At 36.9% G+C, this 19,269-nt stretch overlaps 1 protein-coding gene across 2 annotated transcripts in view; it reads right to left on the reverse strand.

Moving 5' to 3' along the window:
• ANGPT1 (angiopoietin 1) overlaps nucleotides 1-19,269 on the reverse strand; it is a 257,990-nt gene that overhangs the window by 79,602 nt on the left and 159,119 nt on the right. For both annotated transcript variants that reach the window (XM_061171274.1, XM_061171273.1), the window contains exons 2-3: nucleotides 16,211-16,366; nucleotides 5,544-5,665 (exon numbers count right to left, since the gene is read on the reverse strand). In XM_061171274.1, the coding sequence (XP_061027257.1) occupies nucleotides 5,544-5,665; nucleotides 16,211-16,366 (278 nt within the window). The remainder of the gene's footprint in view (nucleotides 1-5,543; nucleotides 5,666-16,210; nucleotides 16,367-19,269) is intronic.

Below are 19,269 nucleotides of genomic sequence, written 5' to 3' on the forward strand. Positions count from 1 at the left end.
TCACACAAATAATATGTGGCAGAGTTGTTTACAGCAGAATCAAGGCAAACCCAGGCAGTCTGACCTTAGAGCTCCTGCTCTTAGCTATTAAACCATACTTCTAAAATATAAGAAGACTTCTGAAAGTAAGGCTATAAAATTAGGATTATAATGATCACAGACCGTGTTCCATGCTAAAGAACTTGAACTTTCCTCAGTCCCTTACAGAGAATCAGAAGAGGGTTGGGCAGATGCTATCTAGAGATTTACAAGTTGTGCTGAACTAGTGCGTGTGGAGCCCTAAAAAAATGGGAAAAATAATCTGACTTGAATTTTAGAAAGAATTTTAGCAGACTTTTGGATGATAGATTTGAGAGACATGAGATGTAAGCCATGCAAAGAGGTCACTGCAATGGCTAAGACAAAAATTAATGGGATTTTGACCTAAGACAGAGTCAGAGTAAATAGAAAGAAAAAGATAGATTGGAAAAACATTCAGAAGATGGAATTGACAACATAAACAGTGACTGATATGTTGTGATTTTACTTTAGTATTTTAAGAACTTATCAAATGGAGGATAACTTTAATTAGAAAGACTGTGATTTAACTTTTCATTTATTTAGGCATATTAAGTATTAAAAATCAATACTTCACTATTCCATTACAAAAATTTGTTAGCAAGGTATAATTTAGTATCTTGAAATTATACACACTTCAATCACTTAAAATTAACTTAATAGCTTCCCATAACCTCTAGCTAGAAGATAGATGGAGCTTGTCAAATAAGTTCAGTGAATTCCCAAGGTAAAATAGTTTATATTTCCTACTCTAGTATTAGGAGGAATAAATAATGATCTGTATAGGTGTAGGCCAAAAACAACTAGCTTATCCCTTTCTTCAAATTTGTATTTGATTATGCCAAGAGGATAACTTGACAACCACATCAATTAATCCTGAGGCTGCATCATATTGGAGAAACATTTTTATAATAATTAAGACAGAGAATCATATGGACTTGAATGCTAATTTTGCCATACATCAGCTGTTTGGTCATGGGCAAGTTACCTGACCTCTTTGAACTTGAGTTTCTTTATATAAAATGAAAATAACAATAGATAGTTTGCAGGATTAGTTGGAGGATTAGCAGTAGTGTATGTAAAGCACCTGGCTCAGATGTTCACCTGCCTGATATTAGAAAACTAGGCAGATAATTTTGCTGAAACTATGTCAGAATGACCACCATTTGTGTAGTTTCACTTCACTCTAAACGGTCTAACTGAAGATTTCCCTAATCTTCATTCTGCACATTCAACACAAATTTGATCAAGAAAGCCCAAGGGCTCCATCTTTGTACACATGGAGTGTTGATTTCTCTTCCTGTGTACCCTGGTGAGGCAGAAGAATTTCTTCTAGAATATTTTTTTCACCTGGCTATGCTCCAACCTTGGAAAAAGTTGGGGTTAAGTCACAGATGGACAGGTGCCTTGAAACCTAGTCAGCTGACCAAATCTTTACACCAGAAGATCGAGTTACATATTTAGTTCAGCTGAAGGAATTTGCATTATGACATCCTTCCCTGTCTACCTCTCTTTTCTATTTTTTTGAGCAGAAATATACTGGAGGAATCCAATAAAAGTTGATAATTACATGTCTCACTTTGTCATACCAACCCTCTGTGTGAGGTAAATATTAATGCTTCCCCTTTTTTGAGTTCTGGGTTGTATAATTTCAATTATATGGGCCAGTTACTGATCTCTTACTTCTAAGTGCTATTTCCTTGAGGTAAGGAATGAAACCAAGTTTTGAGAGTAGGATAGCATCCAATAAAAAGAAATCCTAAAAAAAGCAAACTGGAAGCTTCTTGGAGTCACCCACAACTAGATTGTTAGGAAAACAAACAGCAGAGCAAGTGTTGTTAATCCTACTCCTGCTTTGTGCCTTTGGCCCTTTAGGGGATAAAGAAGTGAACCTAATGAGGCCAAAATTCTGTTTTCAACCCTACAAGTGATGCATTTAATTTGTCAGGATGTAAATCAGCAGGACTTCTCAGCGTGATTGTGTAGTATAATCCTGTCCATAAAATATTCCTCTGTGTTCTGCCAAAGAAGTGGTGCCAAAGAAGTGGTGGACCATCTGAAGGGCCAGTTCACTGACTTGGCAGCTAAGGCCCCATCATACTCAAAACTGGTAAGTCACACACCCAGACACAACCCCTAACATTCCCGGGGGAGGAAGCAAAGCGTAATTTAGATAATCCCCTTTGCAAAGTGTATTAGCTGATCCAAACCAGACCTGGCCGACAAATGGCATGTTGTTCTTACATTTCAGAGATGCCTCAATGTAGAAATAGCTTCTTGTTGCATTTGGAGGATTAAGATTCATTTAAGGAATAGGTATGGATGATCAATAAACTATTTTAAAATATATAAACAGCTTCATGCTTGACCTTCACCTTCTATCCACTTAAATGGTATGGGGGGCGGGCACGTTTCTTTGTTGATCTAGAAAGAGCTTGGCAGAGTTCCTCCAATTCCATTTCACATATGAAAATAAACAATAATAATAAACATAATAGGGAAAGTATGCTGTGTATCACAAATGGGTACTTCTGTCTTGAATAAAGAAAAACACTTTTTTTCTAAGTGGTTCGTGGAAGAATATGCCTGGTTTAAGAAGAGATGTCCCACCAACACTCCATTATACACATGGACCGTCAACAGGATGACACAGATAACTACAGAGATATGGAAATGCCAGGAGATTCAGCACTTTGATAGAAAAATACCCCCTGGAACCACATGTGAGGTAATGTCATACTTGAGGGTCAAAAACTAAGGGGTGCAGAGTAGGAGTAAAAGATGCATCTAAGTGTTTTTCAGCATGAGCACAGAAATGAATTTCAAGTTAAAACCTAAATCCCTGAATTCATTGTGAAATACCTATACTGCTAGGAAATGAAATTGTTATAATCTTGAAAAAAGTTATCATTATCAATAAATGGTGTGATTTGTACATATAAGAAAACCTGAATTTTCCTTAGAAATTAGAATTCAGTGAGGGAAAAACTCATTAGCACAAGGCATGTATGTGCTTGGGATCAGGAGTCAGATTCCTCTGAGAGGCTTTGGCACATGGAGAAACCCTGCACACTTGACCTGCAGTGCAGCTCTTCTGAGAGCTCAAACTTTGACTCAGCTTTACGGATGGAACAGAGAGAACATTTTTTAAGCAGTTGCTGTTGAAAAAAAATTATTCTATGGTGAGAATTCCATAGAAGGAAATGATACCAGGTGCCATATCAAGAATCATAATGGAAAGACAAAAGAATCCAACATGATCTGGAATTAGGGTAGGTAGGGTATATTTAGAAGAAGAGGAGGGGAAGAAGAAGAAAGAGGAGGAGGGAGAGTGGGGAAGGAGAAGAAGAAGAAAGAAAAGAGAGAAAGAATGAATATGAGCAGGAGGGAGGGAAAGAGAGAGACAGAGACAAGAAGAGATGGAGAGAGCAGAGTACAAGTGACACTTAAGAAAAGCATTTGTTTTTGTAGTTAAGGGTGAGCACTTTTAGGCCTCCCAGCTAAAGTGTCAGACATACACCAAAAGATAATACACATAGCAGCAGCAGGAGAATTGAAGAGTGTAAATTCATGCTGATGACTTTTTTAATAGAGAAATCATATGTGGCCACACACCTAGTGAGAGATGAATCACAACGACCCTAGGTTACACTTATAAAATGAAATATCATGTAGTTATTAAGAATTATACTAGAGCGATCTTTACTGATTAAAAAAGGTATCTATCTCCACAGAAAGCAGGCTGCAAAACAGTATGTATAGCATGACACAACTTTTTGAGAAAACATATTTATATTTTTTATACAGCAACATATGAAGCTCTCTCAGTGTGATGGGATTATGGTTTTTAATTTTCTTGTGTACCTTCTCACTTTTCTACAATAAATGTGTGTTATTTATAGAATTATAAAAACAACCTAAGAATACGTTAAAATTGTCATTATTTTACTTCTTCATTCCTAGACAAAGCTTTCACAATAGCATCTTGAAACGTGATTATAAATGGGGTTTGCTTTTAGCGACAAAGTTAAAGCATGGTAGGACCCTAAATCAAGGGATAGTTGCCGTAAAGTGTACCTGTTACATGTATGTGTCTGGTCACTGTGAAAATGCAGTGGGATAAATGGTACTTTTAAACAGGATTTTCAATTCCAGAACATTTCATCATGCAACCAGTTCAGAGTCAAGTCCTGTCAAGTTTATTTATAGTTATTTAGTTATACAGTTTACCCCATGACATAGTACAAAGATAAACAAATGTAGGACTTAGAAATACAAGTCACAAAACATGGATTGACCCCTTTCAGACTCTAAACCAAAAGTCAGGTTTATCTTCTTCATGTAAAAGTTTAATTATAATCATTGTCATTAAGGCCTACACTTAGCATAAAGTTGGGAAATCCTTCTAGGTTGCAGACAGTACTGAGAGATCATGTGCTACAGTGGAAAGAGAAGGACTAGCAATAAAGAAGCCTGGATTACATTCCCAGTTGTGCCACCAGCAAGCTGTGTGACCTTGGATAGATCACTCACTTCCACTGAGCCTGTTCCCTCATCTGTAAAGTAAAAGGAGAACTAGCAGTTCATCTTAGGTGCCTTTCTGGTTTGGAATATGGTGGAAACTCTGGTTCCACTGAGACAATGGTATTTAATTAGTTTGTAGCAACACAAAGATCTTTAAATCAATATAATGCATAAGAACCGAAACTTCTTCAAGCTGTCCAAATATCCAGAAGAAAATGCAGTTAATATACAATATATTTGCTCTACAGAGGTCAGTGCTTTGATTGAATTGTCCATTATGAATGCCAGTGACTTGAAAATAATGTAGTCTATATATCATCCTGGCTGTCAGGATCTGTAAGTCCCTTTCACTTACCTGAGATGATTCATAGTTTATAAAACACACCTATAAAGCTAACCAAATAAATTTATTATGTTCAGAGCTAATGGCTTTAAATGGAAGGGGGAAACAACATTTGAATCGGCTTTACAGGGAAATAATTTTCTGAAAAGAAAATTTGCTTCTCTCCAGTGAGAGATCTCTGAATTCAAACCTTGTAGCTCTGTACAAAGTTTAGGGCTGGTAGAGTGATAATTCAAGTTACAGAGTTGCAGAAGCTCTACCTTTTCCCTACTTTTTGGTTCTGCTGGAAATTGTCAATATTTTGTGTCACCAAATTTAGTCATAGAATCAATTAATTTTTGTGGATACGGTAAGATTTGAACAACTGAACATTAGATAAATTAGTGTTAAAAGTTATAAAAAGCAAATATTTCAAGAGTGTAAGCAACAGTATTAATCTTATTGTTGACATACTTGCTGTAGTCACCTTAAGCTCTCATTCCTTTTTATATTAAAAATTAATTTGGCTCTGTATTTTTCTTTTTGCAAATTACATCAATCTTTTTTTAAGAGTTGGCAGAGTGGTGGAGGATATAAATAACTACAAATGTACATATTTTTGGAATACAACAATCTTCACCTGTTTTTCTCATGAATCTTTAGGATTTCATTTGTCTGTTGAAGAAGTTGTTTCTCTAGCTTGTATGTTGACAATGAATTCTCCAGCAGTTGTATTTCAAGTCGAGAAGTTTGATTTAGTACCTTAAGATAAAAGATAAAAACATTTCAATCTTTACAAAGAGTCAAAACAATTATTTTGGGGTTTTTATTTAGCTGTGTTTTCTTTTTAAATAATATTTCTTCTAGAATAATTAAATGGTCTACATTCTACTAATTAATGCCTTACATGTCTCAAACATTATATTTGTTCAAGATTGAAGTTGCAGTTGAATGAGAAAACTGAGTTGTTAAATCCATTTTCATATTTCAATTTTCATTTCCTCAAACCCTAGGATATTCCCCTGTGCTAATTGTCTTATATATATTATCTCCAATATTTACAAGTACAAGATAAGTGTTAGTACAAGGTCTTAGATATTGTGTGTAACAAAGAATAACTACTAGGCATGTAAAACATGTCTGCCTTGATCCATCACCTCGCAAAAACTAATTAGAAATGTGCAGCAGAAGCTAACACACCATTGTAAAGCAATTATACTTCAATAAAGATGTTTAAAAAAAAAAAAAGAAATGTGCAAAAAACTCGTGATATAGTTTAGACAGATTCATGATCACAATTATTGAACACCTATCATGTTAGTTCATGTCAGCCCTTCCAGATGTCATCATATCACGGACATGGGTACACAATGAAAAGAGGAATTGTTATCATCAGTTTACAAATGAGGCAACTGAAGTTCAGAGAGAAGCCAGAAACCACACAGGAACCAAGGGAAGAGTTGGGTTTCAAACCCAGATACTGTGATTCTAATTCTAATGCTTTACACAGAAAACCAAGAAGAGGGAGAAACAAACCATCCTGGGTCTTCATCTGAGGAGATGAAGTGACCAGGAACCCAGACTGCACTGAAGACAGACTGTTAGTTATCCTTTCAACTGCACTACACTGGGTCCTCAAGAAACAGTAAATGTTCACCTCATCTTGAATCACAAAGACTCATGCTGCTAGTCAAGCTTTAATATAACATGAGTCTGAGCCATGAACCCAAACCTACCCATCCTCCAAGCAAACATCACACACTCCAGTCTTAGAAGATGCCTTCAAACTGTGACACTGCCTTTGTCCTGCCCCCTTCTCCTTCTTCTTTAAGGGAGGTAAAAAGGGCAAGGAAGAAGGTAAAATTATAGTTTTAAAAGCTCCCTATGTCATTTGAGAATTTTTAAAACCACCATACCTTTTTTAGAACTATGTATTGAAAGGAACCTGGGAAACCTTCTGGAGGGTCAATATCAATCTAAAGGGTCCTCCTCTAAAAATGACACCAGTAGAACTTTCCTCCTTCTTTGTAGCAGGTCTAAACCTGGGATTATATCAGATGCACACAGAAAAAGCCTTTTCAAAATATACTGACACAATCAGGGCTGGGCTTGGGCTAATGGAGATTGTGGGGAAAGGGGATGTATTTGCAGGGGGAGCAGGACAGGGACTAGGGTGAGATGAGAGAGGCGACTGCCTGAGTTGTAAAATTTAAGGATGTGTCAAAAAACTCAATAATCAAGATAAGTAATATTTGAATGCAACATTTTTAAAGATCAAAATTAAGGTAAAAAAATCCAAGTTGAACAGAATATCATTTTAAAATAAAGACAGGATATGCTACTACAAATATATGATTCAGTCTTGCATAACTTGATCTCATTCCTTTCACCCTAGTCCCAGTCCTGCTGAAGGGGCTGGGCCAGGGGGTTGGGGAAAAGGATACTGAGATGGGGCATTTAGCTCTAAAAAAGTTTTAAGCTACTATGATTCATTTATACAACTGTCATGAATATGGATCTGAAAACCAGTCTAAAAGTTACTACTACTAATTAAAACTCGTATTTGTGGAGTGTTCTAGAGTTTTAAAAAAGTATTTCCCATCCTGAATTGTTTCATTTGAGGAAAAACAGGAGCAAGAGGACCTGAGATTTGAAGATAGAGTTAAAAGCAGCCCAGAGGAAAAAATGGCAGAGAATGTAAAGATGAGGGATGCACAAGATATAACTTTCAACTATTAAACATATTTTTGTCCGGGCAAGTTTTCTGTTTGTTTGTTCATGAACTAGAATGACAATTTATAAAATAATTAAATAGGGGATGGCACATCCATATTTTTTAGTGAGATTTAGAACAGTGCTTGGCACAGAGAAGACCCTCAATGTACCATACATTGTCTCACTGAATCAAGCATATCATATGCTGTTAAATGAAATCTGTTTTCTCCTTTATTCACTGTATTCTCTGATCACACTTCCTGATATTCTCAAATACCAAAACTTTTATTTTACAAAGGACAAAAATTGTTCTTTTCCATGTCTGAGAAGAACACGAGAGAACACTGAGAACAAAATGGAACCATCCAAAATTGAAAATGAAGTTGCCTGTATCTAAGTGTGGAGACACTATAGCTCCTAATTTTTCTCTACTTTGTCCTGCAAAGTCCATTTGCTACACAGCAACCAGAGTGATCTTTTTAAAAACACAAATCAGATGTCATTTCCTATATTAAATATGCTAATGACTTCCCTTTGCAATTAGAACAAATTCCAAAGTTCTTGGCCTAGCCCTACAAGGTCCTATGTGATCAGGACCCTGATTACTTCTCAGATCTCACTTCCTTTCAACTCTCCCCCTTGTTTATTATGCTCCAATAATATTGGCCTTCTTTCTGCTACCCCAACATGCCAAATTCATCTCCATCTCAGGGTCTTTGCAGTTTCCCCTGCCTGGAATGCCCACCCCTTCCCAGATGCATGGCTGATTTCTTTTCATCATTCATGTCTTACCTAAGGAGGTCCTTCCTGGCTATCCTCTGTAGAGGAGCTCCCCCATCATCCTCCATCAGGTGGCCCTGTTTTACTTTCTTTATGAAATCATCACTCTTGGAAATCATCCTGTCAGTTCACTCATATGCTGCCTTTCTGCCCCGTGAGGATGTCAGCTGCACAGAGGCAGGACTACTCCATCTGGAGCCCTCCAAACCTCCAGAGCCCAGCATGGGGCCTGGAATCCTGGGGCACTCAGAGCTATTAGATGATCCGCTAGGCAGTGGATAGTGAGTTGGTTTTCAAGTTGGGTAATGCTCAGAGGGTAACAAGAGAGGGTAACAGGCCAGGTGAATATCAAGCTGGACTTCAATTATAACAGCCCAAATCTAAAGCAGCATCTGAATGTGGGAGAAAGAGGGGGACAAATCTCAGAAGTCCAGGCTGTGTCAGGTCATCTCAGGCCAATTTTGAGCACAAAAGCCAACCCTTTCTCTTCTTTCCCCATCACCTTAACCCAATAGCTGCTTTATTTCAACTCTCTCCCTTGATGTATTAAAATAGGCCTGAAGTTCAAAAGCAGGCATCTGAAGAGAACTGTACAGGAAACTATGATAAATTGACCACTTTCTTTCCATGTGTCTATGGAAATTGCTGCTTAGCAATAATCTAAGTGTTCCATTAAAATGACAAAAGACATTTCCTTCTTTAGCCTAAACACATTCCAAAAGCATATATCAGAAAGAAAGAAAAGAAAGAAAGAGATAGAGAGAGAAGGAGAAAAAAGGAAAGGAAAGGAGAAGGAAAGCAAAGCAAAGGAAAGCAAAGCAAAGGGGAAAGTGAAGAGTATATGACACAAGCCCCCAAGAAACAATTTCAAAGCTTAAATTTTTCAGAATATACCACAGAGTAAGGAACATATAAGACTTGGAACTGCGGATTTATGGACTATAAAATTTCAGTTCTTTCTTTAAAAAATAAGCAAAATTCTAAAAATAAAAATTACTATTTTTTTAAAGAAAGTGAGCTAGATAATTTCATCCAGCTTCCCTTTAATACTTGAGTGCCTCTAATCTTCCTTGAAAGGAAAATCTCCCACAAAAGAAAATTTCTTTCACTGCCATATTAACTTTGCAATCAGCCTTGCTGTAGGTTTGTGTTTTCTTTTACTTTAACTGTCTTTCAAATAAAAAATATAACACAAGGTATGATGTCTTGGCAATTAGACTTTTACAGAAGAATGAAGGCTGGTACACGTACATGGAATGAGAGTTAGATCACCATTTTACAAAATCAATGAAATAATTTATTTGGTCAGTGATGGGCAATGTGACAAAATATCACCCTACAGTTTTCCTGTTAATTTCCAAGGGGAAAATGGACAATTGGAATGGAGAGCTGTGGAGCCTTTTACCCTAACCAAGTTAAAATAGCGTCACTGAGAGGGTGGCAAGCTGGCATTTGTGCCTCCTGATGAGATGCAATAGGAGGTGACCAGTAATTCTACAAAGTACTCCCACCACCTTGTTCAACTCAACCTCATTAAGCCTATAGACTTAATTTCCAGTTTAAAAAAAAAAATACAGGGGATGGAAGAGTAAAAGAAATATTCAGACAATTTAAGAATATGGGACAGTATACAGAACAAAACCTCAAGAAAAACAAGAAAGTCAAACAGAGAAAGACAAATATTGTATGTTATCACTTATATGTGGAATCTAAAAAATAAAACAAACTAGTGAATATAACAAAAAAGAAACAGACTCACAGTTACAGAAAACAATTTAGTGGTTACCAGTGGGGAGAGGGAAGGTGAGGAGAGGCAAGATAGGGGTAGGGGATTAAGAGGTACAAACGACTATGTATAAAATAAACAAGCCACAAGGATATATTGTACAGCACAGGGAATATAGTCAATATTTTATAATAACTATAAATGGAGTATAATCTTTAAAAATTGTGAATCACTATGTTGTACACTTGGAACATATAATATTGTAAATCAACTATACCTCAATTTTAAAAAATGTAAGGTTACTCCAAATTAAAAGGGACTATTAAGTCTTGAAAAGTAAAATGTCTATAAAATTTTTGGCAGAAAAATTGAGGAAATTTGAACGTGAAAATTAATCTTAGAGAATTATTAATTTTAGTCATAATAATATATAGATAATACTATACATAATTATTATAATTATATTGTATATTTTAATTTATATTATATATAAACATATAATGTATTTATAATATAATGATAACCTCACTGGGATATGGAGTTTAGTAGAGATAGTACTTGTATTACAGATGCAGAAATTTTGGGTAGAAGTAACTTGCCCAACAGAGCTAATTCACAGTAGAGTCATAATGGAAGCCAGGTAATCTGCCTCTAGTCTGAGTTCTTTCCCATAGGCTCATGCAGCTATACACAAGTAGCTTCCCTCTGGAAAAGAAAGGTATCTCCCCTCAGTCAATAACAACTGCTATCAAAATGATTTCTTTCAATCACCAGGAGATCTTCTGCTTGTTGCAGCGGATGGCATCTGACTTCTCTCCAGTACTCACCCTAACACTACACTAGCATTACGAGGCAGGAAGATGGCCAAATTTCTCATGCTCCTCAGAGTACAGAGAAAATACATTCATCCAATGTTCTTAGTCAGTCAGAACATCTTTGCAGTAGGCTGCTTCTGTTCAAAGTCCTATTCTGACCCATCCACTATTCGTGGGTATATATTACCACCAACACACAACCCTTAGGACATTGCCCTTGGCTTGGGAGCATTGGGCTGAAATATACAGAAATTAAGAGACTAATATTAGTGAATTTAATCATTCAGTAAGTATTTATTGAGAGCCTACTGTGTACCAAGTACTGTTTTAAATCCTAAGGATAGAACAGTAAGCAAGACAGACAAAATCCTTGCTCTCTAGAAGTTTGTTTCTTGGTGCAGGGGTTAGCCAGCTTTTTCTGTTAAGGGCCATACAGAAAATATCTTAGTCTTGGCAGGCTCTGATGCAACTACTCAATTCTGCTGTTTTATTGAGAAAGCACCCATATACAACATATAAAACTTTATTTACAAAAAAAGATGGCATTTCGAATTTGACCTATGGATCATGGTTCACTGAGCTCTCTCCTAATGGGTTATCAAACACTTTTTCCAGACCTTTTGAGAAAACTGATTACCAGGGTATTTTCCTTGGATGACCTTTAGCAAATTTATTTTACTGCCATTTCAATTAGGTCAAAGTTAAATATTTATTCAACTATCCTCTCATCAAGTTAAAGAGATAGTGGCTCAACTTTGAGAGGTGCCCTTTCTGTCCTTTCAAACCTGTTTCCACCTAGAGATTCAATCTCATTTATTAAATTGTTCCTGGACTGCCTTAAATTTATAATTGTATGATTCAAGTCCAAACAACAGGTGTGATAGTTTGTGACCTCTAAGAAGCAGATGATGAATTAGACTTGCAGGAAATTTATTAGGGGACATGCCTGCGAGAGAAAATTGGGAAGAAGCCAGAGTTGGCCAGGGTCACCTTCTGACTGGGATGTAGATCGAACCACAGTGAAGAAGAGAGGGAAGGGAGTAAGGCTAACTGGAAGTTTTAGCCTGCAGGGAAGTTGTGCGAAAGTGTGGCAAGGCTGATGGAGAGCCCTTAGCCAAGCCATGTGTCAGTGCAGTCCTGCAGCTCCCAGGAATGGGTCTAAGTATCACTGCCACAATGTGTCATTGGCTGGAAGTGGCCCCTGAGAATTGTGGTCTCTGCACCAACACAGTGATGGATTTCAGAGCACAGCAGCTGGGGCCATTGGTCTATTACACCCCCCCCCCCCACAGTAGGAGACTGGAAAGATGCATTGTTATAACTGTGGGGAAAGGTTCCATAGCTAATTAACTTGATGGAAAGTCAAGAAAGAAATGGTTTAGAAAAGTTTTGCCACATTAACTCAATTAAGCTCACTGAAGATAAAGACTTTTACTTATTGTTGTATTCTATTTAGTACCTATTAAAATACCTTGCGTCAAGGAGGTACTCAAAATATATCTTTAAAATTTTTATTAAATTCTATTTCTAACACTATGGCTCCATATAAATGATTGGAAGTTGAAGGAAACTTAAGCCCAGTGTCTATAGAACTTCCCTATAGTTACACAGCCAGCAAGCAGCAAGGACAACAATGGATGCTAGGATTACATGAAATGATGTGCAGACATGTGGTAAAACGCCAATAGCTAGTGGTACCTTCAGCAGCAGCTGCATCTTCATCATTTACAGAAAACATTCAGTTGCTACTATTAGGTCCACATTAATTTGCTTTATCTTATTTCCCTTTTATCCTGTGCTTGGACCCAAGTTGTGTCTGCAGCCTTTGAGAGAGAAAGGAATCACAAGAGGGAGGCAGTACAGATAGAGAGCTGGTAAAGCATGTAGACTCATGCCAGACTGCCTGGGTTCAAATCTTCCCTCTAACATTTACTAGTATTTTCCCCTGGGGAAAGTTGCTTTACCTCTCTGAGTTTCAGTTTCCACATTTTTAAACAAGGGATGATAATAGTACCTACCCCATCAAGTTTTTAAAAAATTATTCAAAAGCTAATAAATGTAAAATTGCTTAAAAAAGAGTCAAGCACAGGTTATTAGAGGTAAATTTTAATGTCATTTTTTGTCTACTAGTGTACCTCTAATCAAAATTGGCCTGAGGAAGAAGTCAGAAATACATTCACACTACAGGAAGGGACATGAATAATGTCTGAAACTAAGCCCTTCATACTGCACACTTGGAAAGAGGAACTGGAAGGAGAGGAGATATTGGTATGAAACGATAAGAGAGTAAGAAAAACACTGCAAGCTGAACTAAGGAGGAAGGAACAGGCCCAGTGCTGGTTCCTGATCTCACCACCATGACCAGCAGGGTTACTTAGATATACTCATTCTCTGTCTCTTTTCTGATCATGATGCTTATTGGGCACAAGAATATTTTTAAGTGCCACTGCAATAAAACTAAGGCTCTACCACCTTTTGTTAAATTCAAGTCTAGAAGGTCAGCAGAGGACTAGAAAGCAATAAGTTACTTATCTTTATAACAACATCATGTGAAAGCTAGGGCACTAAAATATACTGCAAAACCATTGGCATGAGTTCCTAAAATAACTGAGGACCTGAAATCAGTTTAGGAAAAGCAGCACTTACCAACGAGAAACAAAGTAGAATGAATATGGGAGGAAAAACGTGGGAGCATGCCCGGATAGCACTAAAGGATCTATTGGTTTATAAACGCTTATTATTAAAGACTAGAGCATTTTGAGATTAAGGAATAATCCAGGATTCACTTTGTGAACTTGGCCTTGCATCAGAACTTGAGTGCACTTGAATGATTAGGTCTAAGTAGACTATGTACTGTTGTAAAGGTTCAAATAAGCACCTCATGGATATACATTCACATGATAAAGGGTTGGAGCATCACAGCTACGAATAGCAGAGACGATTAGAAGATATTAAAATGAAGATGAAAAGAACACCCAGGATTCACTCTTAAGGTAGGACCTAGTTTGTCCGAGCCATTGTCAGACAATCTATCTCCACCTTCCTCTCATTGCAAGTTCTGATGGATTTGTGATTTTTGAGATGTTTTCCAGGCTTCAGCTATATTAAAATTCTTCTTGGAGCATCTAATAAATTTTCATTGGCCTTTAATGACTATTCAACTTTAGCTGCTCTATATAGGGAATAGGTTTATTTCCTATGAATTTTCTGTGCTATTGTCCATAAAGTACACATCTCTTAGCCTTAAGGACGCAGAACAAGTTGTTATCTCTTAAAATTTTACATAGCATGCATCTTAACAGTTTGGAGATTGGTATGCTGACAATGGGAATTTTTTCCCCAACAACTTCAATTCCCAGTTGGAAATAGAACAAAAACAACTCAATTTGGGGGATGGAAAAAAATGAAACAAAATGCTGTCATGTATGTCATAAAACTTTTAAAAGAAATGCATAAAAATTCAAATGTTCAACCAAGTAGGGTAATATTAATTGTGTATTTCAGTCTTTGAATATATAGAATGCTTTGTAGGAGATGGTAAGCATTCAGTTCTAGTAAAAATAAGAGAGAACACACTCACATTATTCATACCACAAGAAACTTCATACCACTGAGCAAGCTTGGTTCATAGATCAACAAGCTTGCTCAGTGTGATGATAACAGATTACAGAGTCTCATAATTTTTAGTTATAATATGTAATTTTCCCTTCCTCATCCCCCATAATTATCTGATGATAGTGTGCAACAAAAATTATCTTCCAAAGCCTATGTGATTTATTGTTCCAATGTGATCCACATTTAAGCTCTTACTCAATTAGATAATTATTAGTATTACTAAACAAGGAGGACAGAGAAAGAAATGAGTATGAATCACAGTTTGAGTACCAAATTCAATTCACTAGCTCTATCAATGTGAGAAAATCATTCAAACTTTCTGTTCTAAATAGTCTTCATAAACATCATTTGTCCATTGGAAAGTGGTTTGCATAATATAAAATGCTCTATCCATGTAAATTATTGTTGTTATATCTCTTTAAATATCAACATTTGATCTGTGTGATGCCATTAACACAAATGACACAAAATAGAAATAAGGTTGCATATTATTTTTGAATTTATACTGTTAAAAGAGTTAAACATTAAAGGCCATTAGAGGTGGCTTTAATGTCTTGGTAACCTACATAAGCAAACCAAAATCTAAGCCAGAGTCAATGCACTTGAATCTAAGAAAGTAAACTTAAGAACAACCAATCACAAACAGCCAACTAGGCTTTCCCAAATAAGGCAACTGCTTAAGCTATAGCCAATCAAATAATTTCCTTGCTTTGCTTCTGCATCTTCTCTATTAAAACTTTTCCCTTAGCTCCTGCAGTAGAGCTAGATACTTTCAGTTAGGTGCTGTCCAATTTGAATCAATGTTCACTCAAACTCTTGAAAATTTTAATGTGCCTCAGTTTACCTTTTAACAATATACTTCACCTTTGATTCCAGAAATCAACTATTACATTGAGACAGAATCATCCTCTGGGTTTCAGAATGGTAACAGGAATAACCATTTCCATGGTTAAAAGGGGACCAAGAGATCATCTTCCAGTCATCAAAAATAATATTTTCATTAAACTGTAATGGTAGGCTTGTGACAGTGATAATTAAAAGGCATTTTACTGATTTGTACATAAAAAATGTCATTGTCCATAGTAGGGTAATATATATATATATGCATGGACACGAAGAGTTTTAATTGACTTCTCATTATAAAATCATGCTGAATAAGAACAAAATCTGCACATCCCAGATCAGTTTATTTGGGGTTTTCCTTCCTATCCACTGACTGCACAAAACCTCTGCAGGTACCATTATTGTTAGAGTACTACTGGAGATAAAACAGGACAGGTCAAAAATGTACATCAAAGGCACCAATTTGACACAAATGGTTATTCTGTTTGACATATATCATATCACAGTTGGTAGCTAAAGTGTTTATTTGAAATTTAAATGCTGATTAAGTCCTTTGCCTGTTTTTGGAAGCACATACAAACAGTCCTAGTCCTGTTTTAGCAAGCACATACAAAGCTAAATATACCAACTCTCATGAAATCAAAAGAAACATGCATAGCATGTCAGGCAGTCATTGTTGTTATTACCAATAAACAAAAATGTATATGTTTCCCCAGTCCCAGTGCTGAAATGTGCTCTGTGTTTATGGAGTAAGTTAAAGGAAAAAAAAATCATCTGGGTTAAGAGTTTGACGACTCTGGCTCAGGGGTGTACCTGGGTCTCAACATCTGTCAGCTTTCTGGTCTGCTCTGCGGTCTGAGAGAGGAGGCTGGTCCCTATCTCGAGCATGGTGGCGGTGTGGTTCTGAACTGCATTCTGCTGTATCTGAGCCATCTCCGACTTCATATTTTCCACAATGTAGTTCTCAATCTGCAAGAGATAAAGGACAAAACATACTACATTATAAGCAAAGTCTTTCAGTTGAAGCATGTAATATTTACAATGATAAAACAAGACACAGCTGGCAAATCAGCCATCTGGCAGGAATCCTCAGCATCTCTGGGAGCCGGGGAAATGGGAGCAGAGCACATAGGAACACAGTTGCTAACAAACCCGTAATATACTGATGCACATATATAATCAACACAATCATAATGAAAATTCACACTTGGATAGTGCTTTCTCATTTAACCCTTACAGCAAAGATAGAGAGTTAAGCACAGATGACCTCACTGTTCTTTTTATTTTATAGCTGCGGAAACAGAATTAGAGAAGGTCAACGATGAGCCTAAGGTCACCAGCAAAAATTCAACAGAGCACAACAATTTAAATCTAAATCTTGGTTCTCTGGTCTTTTCATTATACCATATTGACCACTTATCTCTGAGAAATATTCAGCCTCCTCTGTAATGAAAAATAAAAGACCATGCTGGGTTAGGGAAATGGGGCAAGTAGTGGGAGGGGGGCAGATACCCAAAACACAAGCCTTTAAGGGAATCTTAACGTATAGGCAACAGCATATGAAATGAGCTGCAGAGCCTCAGAGCTAGCTAAAACTATTCTCAGTGCTCCTTTGCAAGCTCAAAAAGAGGCACTGAAAATATGGTCCATAAAGCAGCATTTGCCCTTCTTGCCTTGGAGAACATCTAGTCCTTTATGGTGCCATCTTAGAGAATACTACGGTTGTAAAATAAATGGTACCATAGGGGGCAAGAAGAATTATTAAGTGACTTACTATGAGGGAGCCCGTTAGGCACTTGGGAGAATAAAACTGAGCGTATTTTTCATATGCTTGAAAAATACAGAAAGAAGCCTGCACTTCCCTGTCAGTGCACTTAATTCTCCCCCACAACTGTGTGGTGACTACATTTTATTACCCAATTACACATAAGGGGAAACTGCATCCCAGAGAAGTCCGGTCCAAGGCCACACACCACAAAAACAGCCAGACTTGGATTTGAGTGCTGAAGTCCTTAACTTTCATACCAACACTGCTAACCACTTGATAGTTCTGCCAAGTCGTGCTTCATAAGCTAGGTTCCAAATCATTAACAGCTACGTGATTTTTACTGATTTAGTGAACCAAAATACATCCACTATTTTATAATCTATAGTAACACTATTGTCATGTAATAAATATAGCTTAAAACTAAATTCTTCTTTGTAACTTTGGCAGTTCACTTTCTAACAACATTTCTTGCTTATTTCTATTTATCAAACATGAGTCTGTCCCAAGCTAAAGAAAATGAAAGGTCAGAATCAAACTCATATTGTTATTAATAAGTTCTGACTTTGTTCTTGGTCAATATAAGGTAACTCCCCTTCAACCTTTCAACTCCCCTTCCCAAATTAGAAGTAGGGGGAAAGTTTCAACTCACAAAAATTTATTATAAAACAAATACAAAATAGATTAGAACACTTATCTGGAAATTATCTTAACAAAACTTAAGGTCTCTAGGGTAAATTTAATCTTGGCTTTATTCCAATTGAACTAACATATTTTAACAACAGTGGAAGGGTAGAGGAAAGGAGGGTGGGTTGGAGTAACAGACATCTATTGTCTTAGACTCTGCATCATATGTTCCCTCTTTTCTAAATAACTTCCCTTAACTTTCTTTTGGGAAATTGTCTTTTCCTCCTTCAGAACAAATGCTTTGGGTGGAGTTGTCCCACCCTAGCTTCAGGGTTAGGTACATGTTTGAGCCTGACAATCCAGAATGTTCTGCCCCTGCTTAGCGAGAATAAATTGTTCAAGAATGGAAAGGTACTGTAAGCAAGGCCAGTAAGTCTCAGTTATGTAATTTTGTCTAACTAGCCTACAAAAGAACTTCTTTTTCCTCTGTGGTAAGCTGGTAACATATATGCCTGACACTGCTGATGCCCCATTTTGCCATCACAAAACTAGAGCCAGTCTAAGAATGAGGCTAAGTCAGAAAGATAGGTACGTAGGTAGATAGCCAGATAGCCAGGTGATACAGATAGAAGGATACTTTTAGAGCACCTCCGTCCTGTCATGTTTTTAGCCAGATCCACCCTTGGACATTCAGTTATAAATTCTGTGATGTCCCCTTGAGCAGCCCACTTTATTTTTTTGTTTTGCGTCAATCACATTGATTTAGTTTCTAACAAAACAAAAAAAGTCTTGACTGATAAATCTGATGGATGCTTAGCGAAGGAAGCCTCAGACAGGCACATATTAGCAGTATGTTCCTTGCTTATCCAGGGAATTTGGGGCTGTATATAAATGTGTATATTCTCAAAAATGGCAGATAAGTCTCCATCATGGAGATGATACCTACCATTTATAGCTGACATTTATCCACTGTCTACCACGTGGCAGGCACTGAGCTAAGTGCTTTCCTTTCACAAAAGCGCTTAAATCTCACAACAACTTTATATGGTAGGTATTGTTATAGCCGCTTTATAGGTAAGACTACCAAGCCTTAGAAAATCCACAACTTGCTCAAGAACAAACAAGAATTTGGCACCCCCAGTGTCAAAACCCAGGTTTTTAACCTCTAACCTATTCATCTTAAGCACTACTAAATTACCCTATGCATTTTATTACATAGGTCCTAAACCTTGTGTGTTTATCCAAACTGCATGGGGAGCATTTTAAAAATGCAGATGGAGGTACAACACACCAGAACTTTGAATCAGAATTTTCAAGGGTATGTACTAGGAAACTATATATTTTTAAAACTTCCTAGCGTAATTCTGATTCAGGCAAAGAGCAATGCTTCTCAAAGTGTGGTCCATAGAATAACTGCCTATATCAGAACTATTTATGAACAGTCTTCCATGAGATAAGAAAATTATATCAGAATGCAAAT

The sequence above is a fragment of the Eubalaena glacialis genome, chromosome 17, assembly GCF_028564815.1.
Source record: "Eubalaena glacialis isolate mEubGla1 chromosome 17, mEubGla1.1.hap2.+ XY, whole genome shotgun sequence".
NCBI classification, from domain to species: Eukaryota; Metazoa; Chordata; class Mammalia; order Artiodactyla; family Balaenidae; genus Eubalaena; species Eubalaena glacialis.